This window comes from Brassica napus, chromosome A10, assembly GCF_020379485.1.
Source record: "Brassica napus cultivar Da-Ae chromosome A10, Da-Ae, whole genome shotgun sequence".
In the NCBI taxonomy this organism is placed as follows: domain Eukaryota; kingdom Viridiplantae; phylum Streptophyta; class Magnoliopsida; order Brassicales; family Brassicaceae; genus Brassica; species Brassica napus.
In genome coordinates this window covers 17,400,194-17,425,842 of record NC_063443.1, presented here as the reverse complement: position 1 = coordinate 17,425,842, position 25,649 = coordinate 17,400,194, and the positions used below count along the sequence as shown (strand labels likewise).

At 39.7% G+C, this 25,649-nt stretch overlaps 7 protein-coding genes across 9 annotated transcripts; 2 read left to right on the top strand and 5 right to left on the bottom strand.

Moving 5' to 3' along the window:
- Window positions 1-84: 84 nt before the first annotated feature.
- On the bottom strand, window positions 85-2,785 carry LOC106419342 (ATP synthase subunit beta-1, mitochondrial-like). Its single transcript, XM_013860108.3, has 9 exons — window positions 2,261-2,785; window positions 2,046-2,121; window positions 1,877-1,965; window positions 1,665-1,782; window positions 1,476-1,579; window positions 1,214-1,372; window positions 901-1,125; window positions 494-805; window positions 85-420 (listed from the first exon to the last, which is right to left on the bottom strand). Exons 1-9 carry the CDS (start codon window positions 2,726-2,728, stop codon window positions 307-309), a joined length of 1,665 nt encoding a protein of 554 aa, XP_013715562.2. The 5' UTR covers window positions 2,729-2,785; the 3' UTR covers window positions 85-306.
- A 237-nt stretch (window positions 2,786-3,022) lies between these two features.
- On the top strand, window positions 3,023-5,931 carry LOC125579082 (ATP synthase subunit beta-2, mitochondrial-like). Its single transcript, XM_048742474.1, has 9 exons — window positions 3,023-3,633; window positions 3,842-3,917; window positions 4,000-4,088; window positions 4,179-4,296; window positions 4,384-4,487; window positions 4,589-4,747; window positions 4,836-5,060; window positions 5,160-5,471; window positions 5,555-5,931. Exons 1-9 carry the CDS (start codon window positions 3,166-3,168, stop codon window positions 5,666-5,668), a joined length of 1,665 nt encoding a protein of 554 aa, XP_048598431.1. The 5' UTR covers window positions 3,023-3,165; the 3' UTR covers window positions 5,669-5,931.
- A 4,123-nt stretch (window positions 5,932-10,054) lies between these two features.
- LOC106419404 lies at window positions 10,055-13,937 on the bottom strand. Its single transcript, XM_013860185.3, has 10 exons — window positions 13,409-13,937; window positions 12,841-12,961; window positions 12,370-12,455; window positions 11,861-12,245; window positions 11,680-11,780; window positions 11,471-11,537; window positions 11,120-11,347; window positions 10,590-11,036; window positions 10,430-10,502; window positions 10,055-10,349 (listed from the first exon to the last, which is right to left on the bottom strand). The coding sequence occupies exons 1-10, from the start codon at window positions 13,825-13,827 to the stop codon at window positions 10,090-10,092; spliced, it is 2,187 nt and encodes a 728-aa protein (XP_013715639.2). The 5' UTR covers window positions 13,828-13,937; the 3' UTR covers window positions 10,055-10,089.
- A 217-nt stretch (window positions 13,938-14,154) lies between these two features.
- Window positions 14,155-16,643, bottom strand: LOC106419081 (probable E3 ubiquitin-protein ligase ARI16). Its single transcript, XM_013859839.3, has 3 exons — window positions 16,464-16,643; window positions 15,611-16,364; window positions 14,155-15,533 (listed from the first exon to the last, which is right to left on the bottom strand). The coding sequence occupies exons 2-3, from the start codon at window positions 16,360-16,362 to the stop codon at window positions 14,291-14,293; spliced, it is 1,995 nt and encodes a 664-aa protein (XP_013715293.2). The 5' UTR covers window positions 16,363-16,364; window positions 16,464-16,643; the 3' UTR covers window positions 14,155-14,290.
- A 447-nt stretch (window positions 16,644-17,090) lies between these two features.
- On the bottom strand, window positions 17,091-19,699 carry LOC106419271 (alternative NAD(P)H-ubiquinone oxidoreductase C1, chloroplastic/mitochondrial). The gene is made up of 8 exons (XM_013860028.3): window positions 19,455-19,699; window positions 19,037-19,233; window positions 18,871-18,966; window positions 18,728-18,794; window positions 18,465-18,648; window positions 18,274-18,367; window positions 17,542-18,194; window positions 17,091-17,477 (listed from the first exon to the last, which is right to left on the bottom strand). The coding sequence occupies exons 1-8, from the start codon at window positions 19,495-19,497 to the stop codon at window positions 17,234-17,236; spliced, it is 1,578 nt and encodes a 525-aa protein (XP_013715482.2). The 5' UTR covers window positions 19,498-19,699; the 3' UTR covers window positions 17,091-17,233.
- Window positions 19,700-19,749: 50 nt separating this feature from the next.
- BNAA10G22730D lies at window positions 19,750-24,053 on the top strand. 3 transcript variants are annotated; one of them, XM_013860032.3, is made up of 6 exons: window positions 19,750-20,344; window positions 20,981-22,042; window positions 22,129-22,203; window positions 22,284-23,472; window positions 23,590-23,649; window positions 23,807-24,053. In XM_013860032.3, exons 2-4 carry the CDS (start codon window positions 21,140-21,142, stop codon window positions 22,287-22,289), a joined length of 984 nt encoding a protein of 327 aa, XP_013715486.2. In that variant the 5' UTR covers window positions 19,750-20,344; window positions 20,981-21,139; the 3' UTR covers window positions 22,290-23,472; window positions 23,590-23,649; window positions 23,807-24,053. The 3 variants fall into 3 exon arrangements, with proteins under 3 accessions (XP_013715486.2, XP_013715485.2, XP_048598427.1); XM_013860031.3 differs by having other exon boundaries at window positions 22,280-23,472; XM_048742470.1 differs by lacking the exon at window positions 19,750-20,344 and adding an exon at window positions 20,556-20,807 and having other exon boundaries at window positions 22,280-23,472.
- Window positions 24,054-24,371: 318 nt separating this feature from the next.
- Window positions 24,372-25,403, bottom strand: LOC111201529. The gene has a single exon (XM_022693756.2). It carries the CDS (start codon window positions 25,401-25,403, stop codon window positions 24,519-24,521), a length of 885 nt encoding a protein of 294 aa, XP_022549477.2. The 3' UTR covers window positions 24,372-24,518.
- Window positions 25,404-25,649: the final 246 nt, after the last annotated feature.

The window sequence follows — 25,649 nt, the reverse complement described above, 5'->3', positions numbered from 1 at the left end:
TGCTAAATCGTGTAAAGACGTGCACCATTCTCGGAAACAAAGAGTAAACTGAGATCAAGAAAATCACAAACATGGAAATTGGAATCTGCAAGACTCTTTTTAAACATTTATTAAATAACCAAAAAATTTGAGTAATAGTGAATGAATATGTTCAGCATCATCTTGCAGCTCTCACACTCAAAAAGATGGGAATAACAATGCATTAACAGCTCAGCCTAAAGCATTGCTTTTGTTTGTTTTTTTCGTTATTGTCAACAAAAAGAAGAAGAGACGTATTAAGCATCTGGAGGAGATGAATCAAAGCACTTAAGCTGCTGCCTCCTTGGAGATCTTCTCTGCTTTAGCAACCACCTCGTCGATGCCACCAACCATGTAAAACGATTGTTCAGGAAGATCATCGTACTTACCATCAAGTAAACCCTGCAACAATTTACATTTCATATAAGCTCATAATATAGCAAACAATCATGGAGTCATATGGACATATATATACCTGGAAACTGTTGATGTTTTCCTTAAGGTCAACGTATTTGCCAGGGGCACCAGTGAAGATCTCAGCAACGTGGAAGGGCTGACTCAAGAATCTCTGGATCTTACGGGCACGGGCAACGGTCAGCTTGTCATCTTCACTTAGCTCATCCATACCCAAAATGGCAATGATATCTTGCAAGTTCTTGTAGTTCTGTAGCACTTTCTGCACACCACGAGCCGTGTTGTAGTGCTCCTCACCTAGAATGTGAGGCGAGAGCATACGGGATGTTGAATCCAGAGGATCCACAGCAGGATAGATACCAAGCTCGGAAATCTACACATGGGAAAAAAAAAGTAAGAGTTGTCAGCTAACGAGTCTTCCACCAAGCAATTTTGAATGAGTTTCATCAAAAGGAGGCAAGTACACACCTGTCTGGAAAGCACGGTTGTGGCATCCAAGTGAGCAAAAGTGGTGGCAGGAGCAGGATCGGTCAAATCATCAGCAGGGACGTAGATGGCTTGCACTGAGGTGATGGAACCTTTCTTGGTGGTTGTGATACGCTCTTGGAGAGCACCAAGATCGGAAGCAAGGGTTGGTTGGTAACCCACAGCAGATGGGATACGACCAAGCAAAGCAGACACTTCAGAGTTAGCCTACACAAGAGAGTACACAGAAGTTAAATTTATAGTAATATATGGCACATAGATGCTAATAGATAGAGCAAACAACACAGTAGCTCACCTGAGTGAAACGGAAAATGTTGTCAATGAAAAGCAACACATCTTGGCCTTCAGCATCACGGAAATACTCAGCAACGGTCAAACCAGTAAGTCCAACACGGGCACGAGCACCCGGGGGCTCGTTCATTTGTCCATACACAAGCGCACATTTGCTCTCAGACTGTTAAGATGGGAAGACATAAGAGTATTTAGTAACAAAGATCCCTCACAGCCCATTTGCAAGGCAAAGGAAAAGTGATGATTAATCAAAATCAATTGCAAACCTGCTTCTCGCCTAGCTTGATGACACCACTCTCAATCATTTCTCTGTACAAGTCATTGCCTTCACGGGTTCTCTCTCCCACACCAGCAAACACGGAGAAACCACCTGTTCATCAAAAGAAATCAATTAATAAACTAAAAATCGAAGCACCACTGTCTAAACTACTTCAAAACTCCCTGAGAATACATACCATGAGCTTTGGCGACATTGTTAATCAGCTCCATAATGAGCACAGTTTTCCCGACACCAGCACCACCAAAGAGCCCAATCTTTCCTCCTCTTTGGTAAGGAGCAAGCAAATCAACAACCTGGAATGAAAGCAACAAATGTTAGCTTGGCACACAAACATCAACTACACATGTAAACTATTGAAACAGCACGAAACGGGACCCAAAAATCTACCTTAATACCAGTGGCAAGGATCTCTTGCCCAGTTGCTAAATCAACCAAAGCAGGAGCATCTCTGTGAATAGGTAAGTAGTGTTCGGTCTCTGAACAACATCAAAAACACATTGTCATGATAGGTTCACAAAAACTGACACATTGACTAAAAATGGCTTAGACTACATACTAATTTCGCCTCTCTCATCAATAGGTTCTCCGAGAACATTCATGATACGTCCAAGTGTTGCTCTCCCAACGGGTACCTTTAATAAAAGTAACAAGGCAAAAGTCAACATCCACAAAAAGACTACTTGCGCAAAAAGTCAACGTTGTCTCGGATCTAGACCTAACAATTGACATCAACTACCAACAAATCAGGATCTATACAAAGAGAATGCTTACAGTGATTGGAGCTCCAGTGTTGAGCACGCGTCGTCCACGAACAAGACCCTCAGTACCATCCATAGCAATAGTCCTAACAACATTCTGACCCAAATGGTGCGAAACCTCAAGCACAAGCCTTGTAGGGTGATCCTGAACCTCGAGGGACGTCATGATCGGAGGTAATCCCTCCTGATCTTCGAATCTCACATCGACGATAGCACCGATGACCTGGCAGACCTTCCCGATCGCACCTTTTCCACCGTAATCATAAGTCTTCTTCGCCTCATCCTTAGCTGGAGGAGGAGGCGATGGCGCAGCGGGTGAAGAGGTCGAATATTCGGCGACGCGTCCGAGGAGATCACCAAAAGGAGAAGCGCATCGAGCGGGGGAAGGAGACGAGAGCCTAGAGTTCCGGCTTCCGAATCTGGCGGCAGATCTGGAGGAAGATGAACGGAGAAGAGTTGATAAGACTCTCCGAGACGCCATGAGTGTGTTCTGTGTAGATTGGAAAATGCTAGGGTAACACGACAGAACCTGAATCTAAACATATCGACTGGTTCTTGTTCTGTCCGAAGAAAATTTCCAAAGTTTATTGGGCTTTTTATTATGGGCTTATTTGGGCCTACATTATTTCCAGAAAACACCGTTCTTTAAAAAAATTTCTAAAAATAAAAGTGCTTCTATAACGAACGTAGACCACTTCTTCAGCGACACGTGTGTTGTTTACCTAACGAAACGTGTTAATTAAAGAATTTTTTCGGACAACAACAAAACAAAATGATGTTTTTTATGTAAGAAGCCCAAATAAGCCCATTAAAAAAGCCCACCAGATACAACGAATGAGAGCTTAGATTCAGGTTGTGTACTTTTACCCTAGCGTTTCCTCTCTCTCTCTCTCACTCACACAAACAACAAACAAACTCATGGCGTCTCGGAGAGTCTTATCAACGCTTCTCCGTTCATCTTCCTCCAGATCCGCCGCCAGATTCGCTACCCGCAGCCCTAGAATCCCGTCTCCTTCCCCCGCTCGATGCGTTTCTCCTTTCGGTGACCTCCTCGGACGCGTCGCCGAATATTCCACCTCTTCACCTGCTCCTCCATCGTCTCCTCCTCCAGCCAAGGATGAGGCGAAGAAGACGTATGATTACGGAGGCAAAGGCGCGATCGGGAAGGTCTGCCAGGTCATCGGTGCTATCGTCGATGTGAGATTCGAGGATCAGGAGGGATTGCCTCCGATCATGACGTCACTCGAGGTTCAGGATCATCCCACGAGATTGGTGCTCGAGGTGTCGCATCACTTGGGTCAGAATGTGGTGAGGACCATTGCTATGGATGGTACTGAGGGTCTTGTCCGTGGACGACGCGTGCTCAACACTGGAGCTCCAATCACTGTAAGGATTCTTTGATCTTCGTCGTTGAGAGTCAATAGGTCTAGATCTGTGGATTCGTTGATGGTGTTTTGCCTCAACGTTGACTTTGCAAGATCCAATTTTTATCAAAAGTGTATTCATTTCCATTGAAGTTTTATGTCTGGGTGATTTGGTTTTATGTTGATGATAATGGAAGTATGAATTCTTGATTTTTTTTAATTGTCTTAAGGTTCCTGTTGGAAGAGCAACACTTGGACGTATCATGAATGTTCTTGGAGAGCCTATTGACGAAAGAGGCGAAATTAGTGAGAAGTTTAATTCATAGTTAATTGTTGGTTCATTGTCTGCAGATATGTTATGAGAATGTGTTTTTGGCTGTTTTATCAGAGACCGAACACTACTTACCTATTCACAGAGATGCTCCGGCTTTGGTTGATCTAGCTACTGGTCAAGAGATTCTTGCCACTGGTATTAAGGTAGCTTCTGGGCTCTTGTTCTACCCTAGTCCCACAGGTTACATTGTTTTCATTTTTCTTGAGAGCTGACTTTTGTTGCTTTCATTCCAGGTCGTTGATTTACTTGCTCCGTACCAAAGAGGAGGAAAGATTGGGCTATTTGGTGGTGCTGGTGTTGGCAAAACTGTGCTCATTATGGAGCTGATTAACAATGTCGCTAAAGCTCATGGTATGTATTCTCTTGGGGTTTTGAAGTAGTTTACAGAGTGGTGCTCCGATTTTTAGTTTATTAATTGGGTCTTTATCTGATGAACAGGTGGTTTCTCCGTGTTTGCTGGTGTGGGAGAAAGAACACGTGAAGGCAATGACTTGTACAGAGAAATGATTGAGAGTGGTGTCATCAAGCTAGGCGAGAAGCAGGTTTACAATTAATCTGGATTAATATTCAGCTTTCTTTGTCCTGAAACTGGTCTCTGAATGGTCTTTGCTAATTAATTCTCTCTGTCTTCCCATCTTAACAGTCTGAGAGCAAATGTGCTCTAGTGTATGGACAAATGAACGAGCCCCCGGGTGCTCGTGCCCGTGTTGGACTTACTGGTTTGACTGTTGCTGAGTATTTCCGTGATGCTGAAGGCCAAGATGTGTTGCTTTTCATTGACAACATTTTCCGTTTCACTCAGGTGAGCTACTGTGTTGTTTGCTCTATCTATTAGCATCTATGTGCCATATATTACTGTAAAATTAACATTGGTGTACTCTCTTGTGTAGGCTAACTCTGAAGTGTCTGCTTTACTTGGTCGTATCCCATCTGCTGTGGGTTACCAGCCTACTCTCGCCTCCGATCTTGGTGCTCTTCAAGAAAGAATCACAACCACCAAGAAAGGTTCCATCACCTCAGTCCAAGCCATCTATGTCCCTGCTGATGATTTGACAGATCCTGCTCCTGCCACCACTTTTGCTCACTTGGATGCCACAACCGTGCTTTCCAGACAGGTCTGAACTCTGTCTTCTTTTGTTGGTACTCATTCAAAATTGCTTGGTGCAATGCTCATATAAGCTGACAACTCCATACTTTTCTTTTCCCATGTATAGATTTCTGAGCTTGGTATCTATCCTGCTGTGGATCCTCTGGACTCAACATCCCGTATGCTCTCGCCTCACATTCTGGGTGAGGAGCACTACAACACGGCTCGTGGTGTGCAGAAAGTGCTACAAAACTACAAGAACTTGCAAGATATTATTGCCATTTTGGGAATGGATGAGCTAAGTGAAGATGACAAGCTCACTGTTGCCCGTGCCCGTAAAATCCAGAGATTCTTGAGTCAGCCATTCCACGTCGCTGAGATCTTCACCGGTGCCCCTGGCAAATACGTTGACCTTAAGGAAAACATCAACAGTTTCCAGGTATATCTATAGTCCCATATGACTTTATTCTTTTTCTATGAGTGTGGACTCACGAGCTTATATGAATTTGTAAATTGTTGCAGGGTTTGCTTGATGGTAAGTACGATGATCTTCCTGAACAATCATTTTACATGGTTGGTGGCATCGACGAGGTTGTTGCAAAAGCAGAGAAGATCTCCAAGGAGGCAGCAGCTTAAGGGATTTATTCAGATGCACGTCTCTTCTTCTTTTTGTTGACAATAACGAAAACAAAAGACAAGCAATGCTTTAGGCTGAACTGATAAAGCAGTGCGATTTCCATCATTGTGAGTGTGAGAGATAGTACGGAGAAAACAGATTTTTTGAATTGGAATAAATAATACAAAGTGTTGATGTTTACAGGCTACAATGTTATGTTTTCCGAAGTAAGAAAACTAGATATGTCAAAAAGATCAATTTTAAATTTTTATCTTTACCTTTATTTTTCATGCTCGTTTGTATATGTGTAGTGTTTTTTTCTTATAGATTTGAGAATTATATCGGACTTTGATGCCACGGTTATCAAACACTTCACATTTTCTTCTTCTTTTCATCACTACTTTTCTTCAATGATATGAACAATAAAGTATACAAAAGAATCAAATAAATTCTAGTAGTAGTCCACGAACTACCTTAGGTGAAGATAAGTAAAGGCTCAGTAATGTATGAGTAGGGAGCCCTAGAAGTCGGATCCAAGTTGAAGTGCAAGAAAAGACATTAGTTCTTCATGATTGATATATTTTATTAGTCCACACTCTAAATAATAAAAACCAAGAAACGTTAATCATAAATTAGTAGCTAAATGTACATAGTCATAATTAATAGAAATACAAATATGAAAACTCTGACCAATAAACATAGAAACTGTAAAAACAATTACATCCAATATAAGGAAGTAAACACTGATTTTTTAAAAAAATATAGTCTTGTATGAAGCTTCAAAAGCGATCTAACATGAGAAAATTTTGGACGTACCGATGTAAAGACCAAAACAGTGTTTTGTCTTTGTCACAACAATTAATACATATGTTCATGAAGTCGTCATGAACCACATGTAGCAAAATGAATCCATATATAACCATATATCAGAATAGTACAACACGTTAAATGAAAACATAATTTTTGAAAAAAATTATGTACTCACATAATTCCAGTTTTATATATAATAATTTAAAGTAAAAAATAAGGGTCGTTCAGAGGGAGCCAACAAAATAATGCGACAATAATGAGATTGAAAGGAAGGTACCTATCTCACATTAACTCAAACTTTACATATTGACAAAATAAAATTTACATCAGTTTGTTACCATTATGGATGTACTATATGCTGCAGAATGATTGAATGAAGATGCCTTTTTGTCTTATTATATGATTTGAATTCATTGATATGATTCGAAGAGTTTTTTAAATTTTAATATTGTTCATTTATAAGGGTATTAAATAGTAGTTTATTCGGTGAATTATTGGATGAAAATATAGCAGAACATATTTATCTGGATTCAAATCCATATGATATTTGTTTCTACTCTTGACCAAAAAAAAGATTTGTTTCTGACCCAAAGAAAAATGTAAAAGTTGTTTTTACCAGAGATTAATTGCTGTTGACTTCGGAGATAAAGGAATCTAATCAGAGAATATTCAAACGAAGCTAAATCTTTCGAGGAAAGTTTGAATGTACTAACTTGGAGCATGTATACAACTCAGGATTTCCCTGTGAACTACTATTTCAGGTAACCCTATATACACTATAATAAGACAGTAACTAAAATGTAATCATCGTGACAAAAAAAAAAAAAAAAAACTAAAATGTAATCAAGACTTTTCAAACTCAAAAAAAGTTACTAAACTAATGTAAGAAAAGTAAAAAGACAATCTTGGTGGTGTGTGGTCATCTGCTTCTCTCTCTTTCCACTCTATATAATACAAACACAACCTGTGCTTCTTCGTTTCACAGACCTAATTTCTCTTCTTCTTTCTTCTTTCTTCTTACAAAAAGATTATCATATTTTTCTTTGACTTTGGTCTCTTTTCTCTTCTTGATAACGTGGTTGTAGAGTTAATTTTAGTTGTGGTGCGGTTTAGGGTTGAGAGGACTGTTGTCTGGCTCGAGGTCATGAAGAATGAAACCTAAACCTAAATGATTCTCGGACCAGGCTTCATTCCCCCCAGCCGTTTTATCGCCATATATATGCCCACTTTCTTCCTTGAGTCCTGTTCTCTTGTTTTCATCTTTGATATATATCGTGAGATGAGTTTAATTAAACTTTTAATATTGTTGAATACAGTAGTACCAAAGGTGAAGGCTATACAGTCATTAGCCCTCTTAATATATTACTCTACATGAGAAGCTAAAATGTTGTGTATATGTTTCAACAGTTTTTGGATTTGTTATTCATCATGTATATCACAGATCTATATAAACATTGAGAAAACAATTCAAATGTTTATATAGATATGTATATCACATATCTATATAAACATTGAAAAAGCAAAGAGAGATTCATAAGTTAATTGTATTTTTCTCTTCAGTGTTATACCCTTTTATTTTTTCGGGTTTACGTGCATTTTAATATTTCTTTTTTTCATCAAAACATTTTAATATTTCTATGTATCATCAATATGCATTAATTTTTCTTCGCTTTTCAAATCAAAATTCACATCCAAACTCGGTCACTCTCTTCTGTCAAGAGTCACGATGTCTCAGTATAGGTTTCTGTAATAAACTAAACCCAGAAAGAAGATTGTTTCTAGTTACGTGTAATTTCACTTCATATTGAAGACACCGACGAGACTTTTATTTTTCTTAAACCATCACTGTCAAATATCTTTCACGTGTCTTTTTAATTATTCTTTGCTATTATTACCCTTCTTATTTTGCTGTGGTCTCTCATCTTTTATCCACCTAATTCATAAATTTCATATACTTATACTATGTGCTATGGTGCAAATAATGCAGTGATTTATGTAGTATTCAAAGGCAAATGGTTTAATATAGTAAAAGAAAGTTTAATATGTTAGAATTATTGAAATAGTATTGTGTGTAAAACTAAAAGCGATCTAGTATAGGAAATTTTGGACTAACCGAGGTACAGACCAAAACAATGTTTTGTCATTTTCACAACAGTTAATACATAAATATGTTCATGAAGTCCTCATGAATCACCTATAAGCAAATGCATCCATATATACAAACATAAAACACACATGTTTTTATTTTTGACAGCCTTAACACATACGTATATCGTCGTAAACTATTTCAATCGAACCTGCTTTTGAAAGTTATACTTACACAATTCTGTCATATACAGCAATAAAAGTAGGAGTTCATTGAGAGGGATCAAAAAGAAATAATGAGATCGAAACTACAGTTCTGGTCCCCGATCGACTATAGCATTAACTGATAAACGTGCACTTTGAATGTTCTGTTCGTAACAGTTTGTTACGATTATGTATGAATGAATGATAAATATATATATATATATAAGCACAGAGACACAAACACATATATTGCATTTATATGTGGGATCTTGTTAATTTATTACATAGAATAAAATATGTTTTAGAACCAATTAACCATATAACAATGCAGTGAGATTAACTAATGTTGTTGACCTTAGAAACGAAGGAAATTAAATAAGAAACAACTATAAGATAAACGAATACATTTGAATGTCCAAGTGGGGTATGTTTAAACTTTACAACTTTGGATGTCACTGTATAATTCTATTCTAGGTAACCCTTTCACACACTATATCAAGAAGGTAACCAAAATAACAACAAGACTTTCCGGACCCCGAAAATTACTAAATTGATGTAAAGAAAGAGTAAATATGAAAATCTTGGATTCTTGGTCTTGTGGGCATTTGCTCCTCTCCTCTTACATATATAAAGACTGAACTTAGATTTATTTTTCTCTCTCAAATACCAATACAATACTACCTTCGTCTTTTTGCATTAAAAAGTTCTCATATGGTGTATAGGGTTGTGAGGAATGTTGTCATGAAGTAGGTTCATTCAATCACTAAGCTAGTGTGATGAACACTAAATGATTCTCGGACCAGGCTTCATTCCCCCCAACCATTACTATCACATTCTTCCTTCTCTGATATTTAGTTCTTGTGAAATGAATTTTGTTTCTAGATTCAAAGTCAAAAGTGCTACTATTCACTTTAATCTATCTGAAATACAAAAAAACGTTGATTAACTACACTTTTCCCTTTATTTGGTTCAAAAAAGCTTCTTCCCTTTTCACAGCCAAACTCTTTTCTTTCTCTCTCTCTAGTCTTTTGTCACCCGTCACGATCTCTGAAACTTTGTTACTGCAATAATCTAAAACCTTGAAAGAAGTTTGCTTCTAATTACGTGTAAGTTCATGTCATATTGAAGACAATGACGAGACTTTTATTTTTCTTAAAACCATCACCATCAAACTTCAGTCAAGACTCAAGAGCCTTTTTAGTTCTCTAAAGTTCTTTGCTATTGTCCTCTTTACAGTTCTGTGCTCTCACTTTTTATCGACCTTCTTAGTTATAAATTTGAGTAAAAATATTTATTCGTGTTGCAAGGAAGAAATAAATAATAATTGTTATTATATAAATGTTTACTGGACCCAATTGATATCAAGATCTTTAAGTTTGTACAACCATTTCTCTGTATCTTGAGAAACATAAGGTTTGTTTTTCTTACTACTAAGCGTTGAGTTTAAATCGGTATCAATAGATTCACTTCTCTGCATCGTGCCACCATTGTCTTTACGAGAATTTAGCTGTCTGCTCGGATGTCTCACGTTCAACGCTAAAAGACGAGACACTTCGTGTAATCCTCCCCATTTCTCTAGCGCACGCGCTATGTCATAACGACCTGAAACAACAACACATACCAATTTAGTTTTCCGAGGAACATGCCATGCTTAAACTGAGAGAGTTGACTGTTTGCAGTACCTGCACGTTCGAACGTTTTCCTGCTCGGCATAAACGATGGATCCATTCCCCAACTCTGCTGAAATTTTCCTATCTGCAAACACAGGAGCAGGGGAAGAGCTAGCTCTTGTAAACACACCATTACAACACTATGATTCTGAACATGTGAAGAAACTTTTACCTCTTCTTGCAAGTTCTCGAGATTGTCCCAATAACCTTTTGGTTTTCGGTATTTATAAGCAAGGGAAAGATTCATCATCACAGCTATTCTCCTGAACCCACCCATTCTTGTAATGGCTTTCTCGATGTCGACTCTTCCATGTGACCTGAGCTGCTTTCTCATGGGCATGAATCCTTCTTGCCCATGTTCTGATATGAACTTGAGAATCTCTGATTTCAACACTTCGATGTCTCTTTGCAGACCGGGAATCCTTGCTCTCTGTTTCGTTTGGTCCGCACAATCATCACCGTTCTTGACGGTCTCTGTTGATGTGTCACGAGATGAATAACATGTTTCTTCCGAAACATGACATGTCTCCACTTTACAGGTCTCTGAAGATTTCTCTCCTCTTTTCTCGATGTAGTCTCTAATTGCGCATAGATTTGAAGGAAGATCTTCATAAATAACCTGAAAATGATCCAGAGAGAAACATTGCAGTTACAATAAGAAGAATAAGGATGAGAATGGGTAAATTCAACTGTTAATCAAACCTCTTCCATAATTGCTTCGGAAAGAAATGTATCTTTTCGCATTTTGGACTCCACGGTATACTTGAGAAGGGTGTGATGGTTTCCTAATTGTTCAAAAATCCATTTCCCCTCAAGCGAGTCAAAGTCTCCTTCAACCTGCTCAAATCTGATTTCCTGCTCACGAGTCTCATGCAAATCCAGAACAGCTCTCGCATGAAGCACCATGTAAAGCAGGCCCTTGCAACCTTCCTGCAAACAGGATTCAGTGTAATTGTAAAATATCTTGAAACCACTTATAGAAACATTGGCTTGGCCAGTGTCAGAACTATTTATATTCGGTTACAAGGTTATTGAGCATGAGAGTGCATATACCTGGAGTATTCGCACTTTATTGTTTTCGCGTGACAAGATCTTGCTGATTGCCAAATTTGGAACTATCCTGATAGATACATAAATGACAAATGCACATGAACAAGAGATATATAAGCCACACCAACCAGTATTTGCTTAAGACTAACACAAAAGCAAAGTTGACAAAACAATAGAAAAAGTTATGCCTATTAAAAGCATTCAGTTCTTACTCTGGGAGGCTCTCATAAGCGGTCAAGACTTTCCAAACTTCACAAACCGGAGCTTTAACTGTTATACTAGCAACGGCGCAACGGTGGACACCTCCATTTTCCTACATCCAAATAAAACCACTCATCAATAACCACAAAAGATAGAAAACTGCTTTACTGTTTCTTAGATCAACCTACTTACCAATAGTCCATCAAATCTACGAAGATGGACTTCGTCCACAGTGCAAGGTTTATCAAGCTTACAGACTTTTCCATACACTCCCCAATTATTGTTCAATTCATTTGAATGAGAAAGTGATCCAACACTGGAAGTGGCAGCAGATCTCTCAGTAACCGGACTTTCAGACTCCACACCATGAGAAGGTGTTGACGGTACAGAAGCTCTACCCAACAGAGCATCTATTATTGACGGCTTTTCGCGAGCTTTATAATTTATCTCAGCCTGTCGAGCTACTGCTCGGAGATTTACAGGAAGATCGGATCTGATTATCCTCTCTAAGAAGATTGCAGGGAAGTTAAATCTTGGGATTACGTTTACTTCGTATGACAAGACAGCTCCTACGGACCTGGAGAAAAGAGAACTAAATGTTTAGAAGTTTATCCATGGTTAGAAATGCATAACATATTAACAGTCTGTCTAAAGAGAATAACTGATGTAAGGATCATAAATAAATGCACACATGAGAGTACCTGATACCAGATTTCACAGACCACTTTCCCTCGAACTTTTTGAAATCACCATCTACCATAGAGAAGTGAAGCTCACGACCATTTGGCTAAAAAGATAATAAACGGAAAAACAGCATGAGACTACATTTATAGACATGTGCGGATTGAGAAACATTAGACCCAACGCAAGGAGTGCAGAGAAGGCTAAAAGAGGAACAAAAGAACCATGGAATTTTGATTATATAGGAAGTAAACATGACTATGATTCTTCTTTTTTTTTCTTGAATTCATAAGAGTTTAAGGATCTAGAGAAAGTAAGAAACAGGCAATTCCTATTTAAGCATGATTACAAGGCTGACACATCAATTCTTATCAAAAGCTTAGATATGATTTAAAACAAGATCAAATAATGTGACAAAGAGAGTTTCAGGTTTTCTAGAACCAGCACCAATCATTTGTCAGTAGAAAAGTAAAAGGCTTAAGAGTGCTCACAGAGTCTGGACACTCATGGAGATCGAGGACAACACGAGCCTCAATATGCCAATATAACGCTCTTTGAAGGCCTCGTTGCTCCAGCCATATACGTCCTGGGTGTGGACAAGGAATCCTTCCGCTACAAGTTTGGAACAATCAACATCCAAGTCATGTCATTAGCATCACCAATTCAAGATTCATACAACTATACATACATCAGTTAAAACATTACTCAACAGGAGTAGAGGAGAAGCACCAGATAATCTCTACCGAAACCAAATCATTTGAAGTTCGAAAACACGGAAGATCATACAATACTCAACAAAGAGAGGTAACTAAGCAGACTCCTGGAGAACAATAGTTCCATTATATTCACTAAACCATTTATATGTCAACTCCAAACTACAAAATTGAATCTTTTGAAGCAGAGATTCTTCAGAGCATGGAGATTAAACATTCTCATGGAGAACAAGTGTCACTGTATTCACTAAACCGTCGTAGATTACGTATAGACATCCCACATAAGCACAGCCAAACTACAAAAATTAGATATTTGAAGCAGAGACACTCTTCAAAAAAAGCTTACCTACAAACGAGATTAGGGATGAAATCAGCAAGGCGCTCGTAATCAGTGAGAACATCCCAGACGGATTGAGAATCAGAATCGACCCATATCTCTCCCCTTATCCTCCGCTCCCTCCACGAGATCACATCCACCTCACACCGCACTTTCCTCTCTCCTCTCTCTTCGTCATCGCCGTCTTCCTCCACGAAACCCAATCCGTTCTCCCTCCTCAAACTTTCATCACCTCCTCTACTATGCCTCGTTCCGCGGCACTTGACGACCCCAGAGCCTCCGATCGCGGTGGTGAAAAAGGGCGAGAATAGTCGAATCTGCGAGGGACAAGGGAGCAACACACTCAGAGCCGCTGGTTCCTTCGCGAAATTGAACGAGTCAGTGGAGTGAACGCCATGGGAGAGAAGTGGAAGCTTGCTCACGGACATGGATTCGATAAGAGAACAACGGTAGGTGTTCGACGAAATGCGCCAGTGACCAAATGGGAAGTTGCAGAGTGACCGTTAAATGTTCTCTCATCCACCAGATTTTATTTTTGTTTTTATCTTGTTCTCGTAATTTTATATATATTTTCTTAAGAGTTACAGATGTATGGTTGAAAAATCACTCGTCTTCTTCAGTATTATTTTTTTTGTTAAATATTTTATACATCATCTATCGCCATCATACAGATTCTCGATAGGATTCATTCCTACTAATCACGCAAGGTTTATTTTCCTGTAAACTGATAAAAGCAGTAAATAAATCCAAATTTCAACAAAAGTTTTATCCGAAAAAATAAACTGAACCATATTGTTTGCGTTTTCAACAAGGAAACAAAGCAAAAGACTTATTATAAAAGACAAAAGAAAATAGAATTCAAAAGAAAACCAGAAAGCGCAGAGTCATCAATCACTCGCTCTCCATCGAACTTTCGAGGTTTGATTCCTCCTTGACGACGGCTTCTTGCTTATGAGCACCGTTGCTGCTGTTACCGAAACCCACAAATGGAGGAAACTGAAACGGATTTGCTCCTCCTGGACGAGCAAATGGATTGTTCGCCATGGTTGGGACTTGTTCTTGCTGATGATGAGGAGCACTGTTGTTACCATAAGCAGCAAATGGATTGTTCGCCATGTTTGGTTGATAAGCACTTGCACCAATGCTGTTGCTACCAAAAGGAAACACTGGATGATTATAAAATCCTCCTCCTGGATTACTAGCAAATGGATTATTAGCCAAGTTTGGGATTTGCTGCTGATGAACACTTGCACCAATGCTGTTGTTGTTACCAAAAGCCGCAGGAAGAGCAAATGGATGAGCAGACTGAAAAAGGTTTGTTCCTCCTGGACTAGTAGCAAAGGGGTTATTGAACATATTAGCACTTGCAGTGTTGTTGGTGTTACCAAACGCCACAGTGTTTGGTGCTTCTTGCTGAGGAGATGCAAATGGATTGCTGGACACGTTTGGGAGCTCTTGTTCCTGATGAACACTCGCAGCACCGTTGTTGTTGCCAAGAGCCACAAGAGGAGAAGGACCTTCGAAAGGGAAAACGCAGACCCTACACTTCTTCTCAAAACTGTCGTTCTGAAACGTACAACGGTCGCAGAACCAGTAGTCCATAGGCACATTCTCGAACACACCAGCCTTCACATCGCACAGACCATCTTCAACGGTCTTGACAAAGACATGGAAGTAGTTACCAGTTGCCTTCGTCGAGGTCTCCAGCTTATGCCTGAAGCCAGCCATAACTCCACCCGAGTCGGCTCCCCTCACCAACTCATCCACACACTCCTTGTGCTTTAGAAGATTCGCGGTAGCTTTCTCCACAAGGTGGTCCAAGTACTGCTTCTTACCGCTATTGTAATCTGTTATGAAGTAACCAAACACACCGCACCATTTCAACACAAGTCTGCACTGAACGATTAGCGCACACGCTTCCCTCACAGCCCCCATGTCCAGCTCTCCCAGACTCTCAATGGCTTTCAGATCGGTTTTAGATGCCTCCATCGCCTTATGACTCTCCTCCCAGAGCGTCAGGTGATGAAGCAGAGCCGCTTCCTCGTGTGGTGGAGGAACAAAGACTTCAAAACAATAGTCTAGTCCTCCTCTGTGATCTTCCTCTGGTCGCAAGCACCTCCAACAGAAGGCGTAACTGGTAAAAAAAAAGCAACACACATTAATAAGATTTTAATTCTTCTGATAAAAAGGTAAAAAGTAAAAAAAACAAACCTGCAGACGCAAGTAACGATCCTCAGATAATTATCACTATCCTTCTCCACGCGGCTCTGGCAATGAGGACAAGGTTTGGTCTTCGTAGCGATCAATCCAAACGTTCTCGCTTCATCCAAAAGCTCGTTCAACCAAAGGGAAGCGTTGTTGCACGTCACAGGCCGGTGAGACTCGTTCTTGCACCTCCAACAGAACGTGTGACCGCACAAACACACCACACCAAAGTCACTAGCCTCCTCCTCCTCCTCGTCAGCATCATCACCATCTTGATCATCGTGACGCTGGATCGCGTACTCGCATCCTTTTGCAGGACACCACTTGATCCTGTTGCTGTCCATGAAAGATCCAAGAACGTACCTCTCGTACATCTCCTTAACCGGCTCCGTATCCGGTCCAACCGATGCAACAACACAAGAGATCATCATCTCCTTCTCCTCCTCGAGAGCCTCGCTGAGATGATCTCTCCAGCAATCAGAACAAAACTTGTGTGAGCACAAGGGAGTGGAAGAGACAAGATTATCATTATCTCCGTCACCAACCAACCCTAGTTTCGAAAGAAACCTCTCCTTGTTGTCTCCCAAAAGATCCGAAGCCTTGAACGAGTCCCAACCTAGATGGATTAAGGCTACGGTGGCATCGGATTGAGACAGCGAGAAGACTTCTGAGATCTGGACGATCTCTTTCATCATCTTGTCACGAACTTCTGTTCTCGTGAGAACAGAGTAGAGTCTCTGCGCTGCTGCTGATTCCATCGCTGTGAAAACAAATTTGAAAATTAAAACCCTAGAGATAAAGAAACACGGTTTTGAGATACAATCTATGGCAGGAGAGTTTTGATTTTATAATGAGTTACCTTGCGTATGATCGTTGGTGAAAGGAAAGGGTTTAGGTAGCGTGGAGATCAAGCTATAGAGAAAATTTCAGAGAAACCTGTGGCTGAAGATTTACTGTGATTTAGGTTTTAGATTTTCTAGTGGATTCCTGAGTTTCTCTTAGCTAAGGATTATATAGTTAAATAGGAAAAGGATGTAAAATTACTTACTAAGGAGAAAAAAAAAATATTTTTTAGATTTTCATATTTGCTAATAATCTAGGATTTTATCAGTAAAACGTGAGAGAACCAATGAGGTTTGAGATTATCTGTAAATTATTTGGAAAGATATCTTTTAACGTTTGACTAATTATTGTTTGACGTCATCTCATTAATTATTTTTAAATGTATATTAATGTAAGCTCATTGTCTCATTTATTATTTTCGACGCGTGGGGAATATGTAGAGAGAACTTTTCATAGACTTTCTCATCAGTTACGAATGAAATTTCCGTGCACAATTTGGAATTATATACATTATCAATTCGAAATTTCATTAACAGTTACAGAAACGCATGAAAACACATTAAGAATGCCGAAAAGTTAAATATCAAAATCTGTGTTTGAAGACTATTATTATTATAATATAATGAGGATATGTGTACGAAAGTTTACAGAATAAGATTGCTTCTCATATAGTATTAAAAATGCATTCATAAAGTTTCATTGTTTTCTTAATCTCAATCCTCAGAGAGTCTATTATATTCCCATCAAGTATTACATTTGTCTAACCATACAGAACCGTTTTTGAAATCAAGAACTAGAAAAGACCTTGGCAAGATTGCTCTGAAGCAAAGCAACTGACTCAACAGCAGATTTAGCAAACCAGCTGACTCCTACTTTAAACCTGTGTTCATCCGTTGGTAGTCTGATCAAATACGCCAGCTTTCTAGCCGCGTGACCAACCGGACCGTCAAGCGTAAGCCCTTCAATGAAACTCGGCGAAATAGCAGCATCATATCTTCCAAGAGTCATCATCTCACCTAGATTCTGAAACCTGCAACAAGAAAGAGTTTAATCACACAGACCACAGTTAAAAAGTATTTTTTTTTCACTTTTACCTGAATGGTAACAAAGGACGGTTGTTAATGGCAGCCCAAATATTCCAACCAGTGAAGTCTGCTTCTTGAAAAGCAACCTGAGCTGTTGTAGGAAGAAGCTTTCCGTTTGAGTCTCTCAAGGAAGAAGAGTCACCTAACGCGAATATCCGAGGATGTCCCTTGACACGGAGCGTCTCGTCTGTTTCCGCTTGTCCTCTAACGTTCAAAGGAAGGACACTAGGACCTCCTGAAGGCTGTTCTAGTTCGGTAAGCAAAGGCTTAGTCCCTACCGTCCATAACACCATATCAGCTTCGATGACTTGACTCTCTACTCCTTTCTCTGTAGGCTCAAGCTCTAACATATACCCTCCTTCTCCATCTTCTTCCTCTGAATCGGTTGCTCTCTTTATGCAACGAACAAGATAACCCAAGAGTAACTCAACTTTTCTCGACGCAAGAACCTTCATAGCTGCCTCTCTGTTCCCATCAGGGGCTGATGTTAATATACTCTTGGACACGTTGATGGCTTGAACCGTTCCGCGGTCTTGCAGTCTCTCTGAGATGGTTGCAGCTAACTCAACTCCTCCGTAACCGCACCCAACGACAGCTACTTTAATGGCAGAGCCGTTTTTGAAGTTCCTTCTCTCCAGTTTGCTCAGCTTCTCGTTCACCCTCTGCAATGACATTGTAGCAACCATGCTTTAGATGAAGAGTGTCCTATAAGTGAAAAAAATAAAACAATCCAACTCTTACAATAGCATCGTTAAGAGTGTAAAACGGTAAAGCAAACTCCATTGCGCCGGGAACAAGATCAAGCTTAGGTTCAGCGCCAAGAGCAAGAACCAGCCTAGCTGTAGAAAAAGAAAGATAATGAGTCCAGACATATACACAGTTTAAGAGTCTATAAACAACAACAAAGCAGACAAATGTGTAAAACATGGTACCAATCGTATTCAATGTTAAAACCGCTTTCGAGCAAGACGGTTCCTCCAGTAACGGAACTTTCATAGCCATTGACTCCTAAACCGTCACAAGGAAGCAGCGTTTTGACTCTATCTCGGAGAAACTGGATTCCTGTGTTTGTAAGCAAATCCGAGAAACGAGGAGCAATCTCCCACACATCAACTTCTGCATATCAAACAATAAAACTAAATCAAACACACACAGAAAGTCCAAAGATCGAGCGAGAAGCATAACTAAGTCTAACCTCCAGAGAGAAGCTCATACAACATCGGCTTGAACACAAAACGTTCAGACTGGTCAACCAAAACCACCTGATCAAAAATGAATTTAACAATTTAAGTCTTTGCAACACTAAAAGCGAATAATCGAAAGAATCATCATCATCACCTGAGGTTTCTTGTCGTCGGGCCATACAAGAGATTCAAGCCTCAAAGCTGTGTACAATCCTCCAAAGCCGCCACCTAGAATACAAACTCTTGGCCTCTGTAAACAGAGAGCTTATATTTACACAGTCTTGCTTAAAGAGATCTTACACAAGAATGCTTTAACAAACCTTGTTATCAGGCCATGTGTAAGTCCTTGGAGGAGGTGTTTCAATCTCAGAAACTTCTGTGTATCCACCGTTGTCTGCGATGGCCCTCGACACATATAAGCGAAGGGGGTTTCTAGGTGAGTTCCTAAGAGAAGAGAGGTTGAATCCAGATGTTGTAGAAGCTAAAGAGGCTTTACTGCTTAGTCTCGTTGCTCCATCTGAACACACATTGAGAATATAAACACGAAAAGCTTCAACATTTATATTCTAAACTCCGAATCAAAAACTAAAAAGAGTATAATTTGGAAGTGAAGTAAGCAAAATGATTCTCAGTCTCCTATAAAAAGATCAATCGAATCAGAAAGTTTCACACTTTGATCTAATTGTCTTGAAAACCAAATCGGAAAAACAGATTGGATTGAGGAGAAACAGAACTTACAAGAGAAAGGTAAGAGAGAAGATACGGCTGAGAGAAGGGCCATCGTCGAAGTCTCAGGCGTCTAGTTTTCTTATGGAAGCTGGGGGTTCCACGCTCCCTAGTTTTGGACTCTTTGTTTATTTATTAGTGTGACAACAATAAATAAATAAAAAAGGAAACGCTCAAGCTGTTCCCAAAAGACGCGGTTGAGAGTAGCGGTTAGCAGCAAGCCACAGAACGCGATTTCTAAATTAGTTCTATGACTTTGACGTCAGTACAAGATGTTTACACTGTAAAAGGTTTATTGCCTTGTTGTTTCCGTTATCAACACTAGAACACTCTGAACTTATATCAACCACAAGATTTATATTGATATAGAGTTGTGCCGTGCTGTATAATGTTTGTTCTGCGTTTTGCTTTTGGTCTGTGTTTGAGTGGGAATCTGAACTGTTTTTTTTTTTAACCTGGGGGAAGAAAAACTTCTAATCTTTAATAAAGAGAACTAAAGCAAAAACAAGAAGAAATGGAACAATCTACACTTTTCAGAATACGAGTGGTTGGTGTGTTAGTGGCAAACGATGAGAACTGTCACTAAATCACTTCCATTTGTTATTACAAAAAGTAAAGAAAAGAACCAGAAATTTAAAACTCAATCCCCAAAAAGAAAAAAATGAGATAAACAACAAAATAAATAATTGTGAACGCAAAGCAAAGCAAAGCAAGGCTCAGAGAGAGAGAGACAGAGGAAGAAGGATGAGATTTTAATCTTCCTTGATAAATCCCAATACCTAAATACCCAATTTCCCCCTTAATTGTTAGGCGGCCAGAGAAAGATTAAAAGAGAGAGACGCATTGCTTTCTCTGGAATCTTCACTGCTTACAATCGATCTCTCCACCCAGATTCTCCGGAGGTTTGCTTGATTCTTATCCTAAAGTCTTGATCTTTCTATTGCAAGTGTAGATCTTTAGCTTTGTTCTGTAACGCTATAGATCAATATGTTTACTTCTGTGTTCTGGGTTTATCTATGTTTTATGCGTTGTGTTACACTAACAAAGATAGTAAACAAAGTTATGATTTTTATTTTTTTGTCATAACTGCAAAATAGATCTTTAATTTAATTAATGAGTGCGACTTTGTTAGGTGGAATCCTTGCTGTTCCAAGCTTTAGTAAACAAAAAAAAAGATTATAGAGTAATTGGAGGACGTCTTCTTCTACTTACATTATTTGATGATATCTTTCCCGTTACAATCTTACAAACAAAATAAATAATCTTTATTCATTTGCTGCAGAGCCACCTTCTTTTCATGTGATTTGTTTTGAAAAAAAAAACTTGTTAGTGGTTCTTCTTCTCGTGATTCTGATATTCTGATAGGTTAGTTGCATCTTACTAATATATATTATAGCTGCTACGTCTCTTTCGCGTCTTGTTACCAACTTCTTCTCACAAACCTCCTTGATGCTTCTCTAATCTTCATTCCACTTTTGTTTGTGTTTTGCTTCCTTTTTTGGACTCTCCTTCGTTTACATGGTATGTTTTAACTGCAGGAGCTTTGCGTCTTTCTCCTTGTCCTAGAGAGACATTAGAGGGTCCTATCTAACTTGTTCTTGAGCTGTCAAAAGGTGGTTACTATGTCTATGGAGTAGAATCAAATCTGGAGAAATGGTTTAAGTTGTGTTGTGGAAGGAGTTTCAGCTGGGGATTTGATGGGTAAAGAGAGTCCGTTGGAGATTACCAATAGCGGAGTCAGTGATCACGACTCTCCACCTCTCAAGAACGATGAAGCACCACCACCACCACCACCACGTTACAGTTCAGACAAAGACACCGGCTTACCAACATGCCGCGTCTGCCAATGCGCAGAATCCGACAGAAGAGGAGACGCTGCTCTAGGCTTTTTAGGCATCACACCTCCTGTCTCAGAGCCTCGTAGAAGCAGCAACGCAAAAAACCAAGAAACCGCCGATCATAAAACCGGCTTCATCGAACTGATAAGTCCAGACGGAGAAGTCTTCGTCTGCGCGAACGAAGACATAGAAATGGGAGCTTGGCAGCACCGAGACACCTTGCTAGAGCTCGGATGCTCTTGCAAAAACGACCTCGCTCTGGTGCACTACGCCTGCGCGTTGAAATGGTTTGTCAACCACGGATCAACCGTCTGCGAGATATGTGGAAACGTTGCGGTGAATATAAGAACGGTTGATCTCAACAAAGTGGTCGTAGCGTTGAAAGATTACGCAGCGCTGAGAGAAAGAACGGCTGGTGGAGATCCCAACCCTGTAGCTGTTTGTAATAGCAGCAACACGAGCTCTTCGGGGATAGATCCTGATGCTGTTGCAGCCATTAGAAGGCAACGGCTTAGTGAGATTTCGTTGTGGTTTGGTCCTCATTGTCCAAACAATAATAATGGTAGTAGTAATTCAGCTGCTGCGGGGGTGGCAGCTTCTTCTCAGGTTACATCTGAACAGCCTTTGGGTGTCGTAAGCTTTGATATATTGCCTATGGAGAGCAGAGCTACTAAATGGGCTGTGGAAGGTACAGGGATACTACTTGCTACGGGGTTACTCACTGTTACTTTGGCTTGGCTCATTGCTCCACGTGTTGGGAAGGTATGCATGCTAATTAGATCACACTGATCCTCTATTTATGTTTATATAATGTTAATATACTGATGCTTGTGATCTTTTTACCGCAGAGAACTGCAAAGAGTGGACTGCACATACTCCTGGGTGGACTCTGTGCTTTAACAGTAGTCATCGTCTTCAGATTTGTAAGTAAATAAACTACATTTTCTTGTCTTCTTGAAATCTGTGAATGAATGGAACTGATTTTAAAAAAAAAAACAGGTAGTGCTGACTAGAATCAGGTACGGACCAGCACGTTACTGGGCGATATTGTTCGTCTTCTGGTTTCTTGTGTTTGGCATCTGGGCATCACGTTCTCACGCTCACGCTTCCACTTGAACATTCTTCCTCATCCTTATTCTCCTGGTTTGTTTGTGTTACTCTTTTTTTCTTTTAGTATGTCTCTGTCAATATCGTTTACATCCTTGTATTAGAAGAAGAAGAAAGAAATGTACAATTATTTGTCCCCATAAAAAGAAACTTCTGTCTCTCAGTTATTAGTCCATGCCGGTTTCTTCTGCATGGGTCAATTAGACCTGAGAAGAAGAAACAAAAATTCCACAACATGAACATAGAGAGCAATGCAGAAGACAGTTTGCGGTTGTTATCTTAAAAATACAAGATTGTATGTGACCTCTAAGAATGTTGCTTGATTATAAATATGTTAGTGTTCATATGAAGAGTGTCTCAGAGTAACTCTTGTTTAACGATTTCTAATGGAGTTAGGACTTTCCGTTTCAAGTCCTGAGAAATTGTGCGTTTCTGTTCTTTCACCCATACACTTCGCAAGAACAGCAAAAAAAGAAATCTCTTGGACGTAACACTCATCTTTCCTTAATAAAGTGGAGTGTTCAGAAGACAAAGCAGTGATAGCCTGGTAGGTAGAATGATCTACTCAAGTCTCTGTTAATAAATAGCTAATACGGCCAAGACCGAATCAGTAAAACTACTATCTACTGAAGTCTTTACGGTACGTTCAAGTTTCATGTTTCTGTCTACCGACATAATTTTTGTATAAGAAAACAGTATAAATATATTGTGATTTATTTTGTTTGAACATATTTTAACTATCAAACAAATATTTGTATAGCAATATATACAAAATAAAACAAAAAACGTGGACTCAAAAGTCTTTAGCATTTGTTGGATAGCAAAAGAATGGCAGGATGCGTAAGTCATTGTACAGGATAAAAAACGCGTTAGCATTGGAGTTTAGTTCTGGTGTGAGTAGGATGCTTCATTTCAATCTCTTATAAATTTAGATAGCATTTCATGCAATGTAAGTTGTGTAACGAAAGAAAACAAGCTAAAAATGGCTAAAGAGAAATCATATGTGATAGCTCTTCTTCTTCTTCTATCTTTGCTCCTATGTCTTTCTTCTCAAGTTGGTGTTGCCGAGGCCAGACGCCATACAAGTTAGTATATTTATATCCTTCTACGCATAGTTGAAATTTGTGTCCAGTTGTTCACGTTCTACGTTGTTTATAAAAGAAACCTGCTCCAGTAATGGCTTCAATTTTTTTTTACCCTAGTTACTACCGGGTATTCAGATTCTCGATGTGCGGATAAATTTCCAACAGCTCCACCACCAGGTAGAATTTGTAACTGAAAATGCAAACCAAATAGTCTGAATAAGTTGTTTGTATACAAAAATTATGCATGGTGTTACTAACTAGCTAAACCCATTAAAGTTCAGTGTAAAGTTTGCTAAAGAAACAAATCACATGAACTTGCGCATATTGTTAACAGTCTACAAACCTACCCCGCCGATAGTCACTCCGAGGTCTTCGTCACCCAAAGGAAAAGGCCCATAACTCCATAAGTGCTGAAAAGTTTCAAGAAATGACAGGGGATTGAAGAAACACACACAAGAAGAGTAAACAACCTTTATTACTGTACAACTCGTATATCGAATTTTTACGTGTATGTAAACGTAAAATTAAATAATTACGTGTAAACTTTTAAATAAAAGAAGATTACGAACTTTTAGCTATGATATATAAACATTTCAAAACAAATCTAATTTAAGCAAGAAAAAAATGTCAATCATCAACATCAGGTAAAAGAACTTGCGCATGTTGTTTACTAATTCACCCGCCGAAAGCGACTGAGGACACCGCACTCTAATTATAAACAAAGGAAAAAGGCTAGTAAGTGAAGTTTTCAAAAAAAGTGATGGGGACTACAAGAAGAAGTCAACTTCATTGTTGTGTAACCGTTAAACACGTCGATCACGGACGGTGGACTTGCACATAAATGTGAAATAACTATAAGCTATTTCAAATTTGTGGTGGACTACCTCAAAAGATCTAACTGTTTCAAAAACTGTTTTAATGAAATCTGTTAAGATCCGAGAACGAAGATGATAGAGGAAGACCTTGTTGATTTACATGCCTAAAGATCAAAACCTTTATCAATGAAATTATATTAACATTGTAGAAACAAAACATAAAATTATAAGCTATGCAAGGAAGAAGAGATGGTCAGTCATCAACATCAGATACTGCAGAATCCTGAGAGGAGCGTTCTCGAAATCCAACTGAGGAAGTCTCAGCTCTCTCACTCTACACGACCCACCATTTCCCTCCCGGGTCATCATAACCCGACCCGAGTACACTTTCCTAAACAGATACGCCGAGCAGCTCCCGGTCGATTGATTAGCTTTCGTCTTGTAAATCGTCCATCCGTTCGAAGCCAACGCCTGCGAGAAACTCTCCATCGATCCGATTCGTGCGCTCGTGAGTCTCGAGAAGAGAGAAACAGAGCAGCAATCCCAATTGCTAACGGAGGAGGAGGAAGGCGTATCCACGGCGGCGGGGGAGAACACGAGCTTGAACAAGCCGTTGGAGAGGGAGACGAATGATCTGAGATGCGAGATCGACGAAACCGAGAGAGACGGGAAAGAGAGCATCACCGCGTCGTTAGGAAGAGACCACGAGAGAGACGAAGACATCGAGGCCGCGGAGGAAGACCAACAAGTCGAAGGACGAGACGAAGACGTGGAGAACGGCGACGGCGCAGATCCGGATTCCCGCGGCGGGAACGAGAAGATGATGTGGGAGAGGGAAGGCGTTGGGTACAGATCCATCCCCAGATCTCTCGCGATTGATGCTAATCTGTAAGTTTCCGAGATCAATTCTCGCGAGGGGACGAAGAAGAGCAACGGCGTTTTCGGATTCTTCCTCGTGTTCTTGGATCTCGATCGGGTTTTTGATTGTGAGCTTAGGATCTCTCGAATGCTGGTTTCGCCTTCTCCTCCATCAACTTCGTTTGGTTCGCCGGAGTTGTGAGTGAGGTTGAGAGTCTCGTGGAGGAGAAGAGAGCGAGCTAGCTTTAACGGAAGCATCTCTGGTCTTAACGCTTTCCTCTTCTTCCTCTCGCTTTTATTTAAGTTTCGCTGGAATTAAACATAACCGGCCGGTTTAACTTAAAATCATACATCACAAATTGTCCCGGTTTGATTCGGTTTCTTTCTTCTTCCTCCTCTGGCTTTATTTATCTTCACTGGAACCGAACATAACCGGCCGGTTTAAATTAAAATCTTACATCTCAATTTATCCCGGTTTGATTCGGTTTCTTTCTTCTTCCTCCT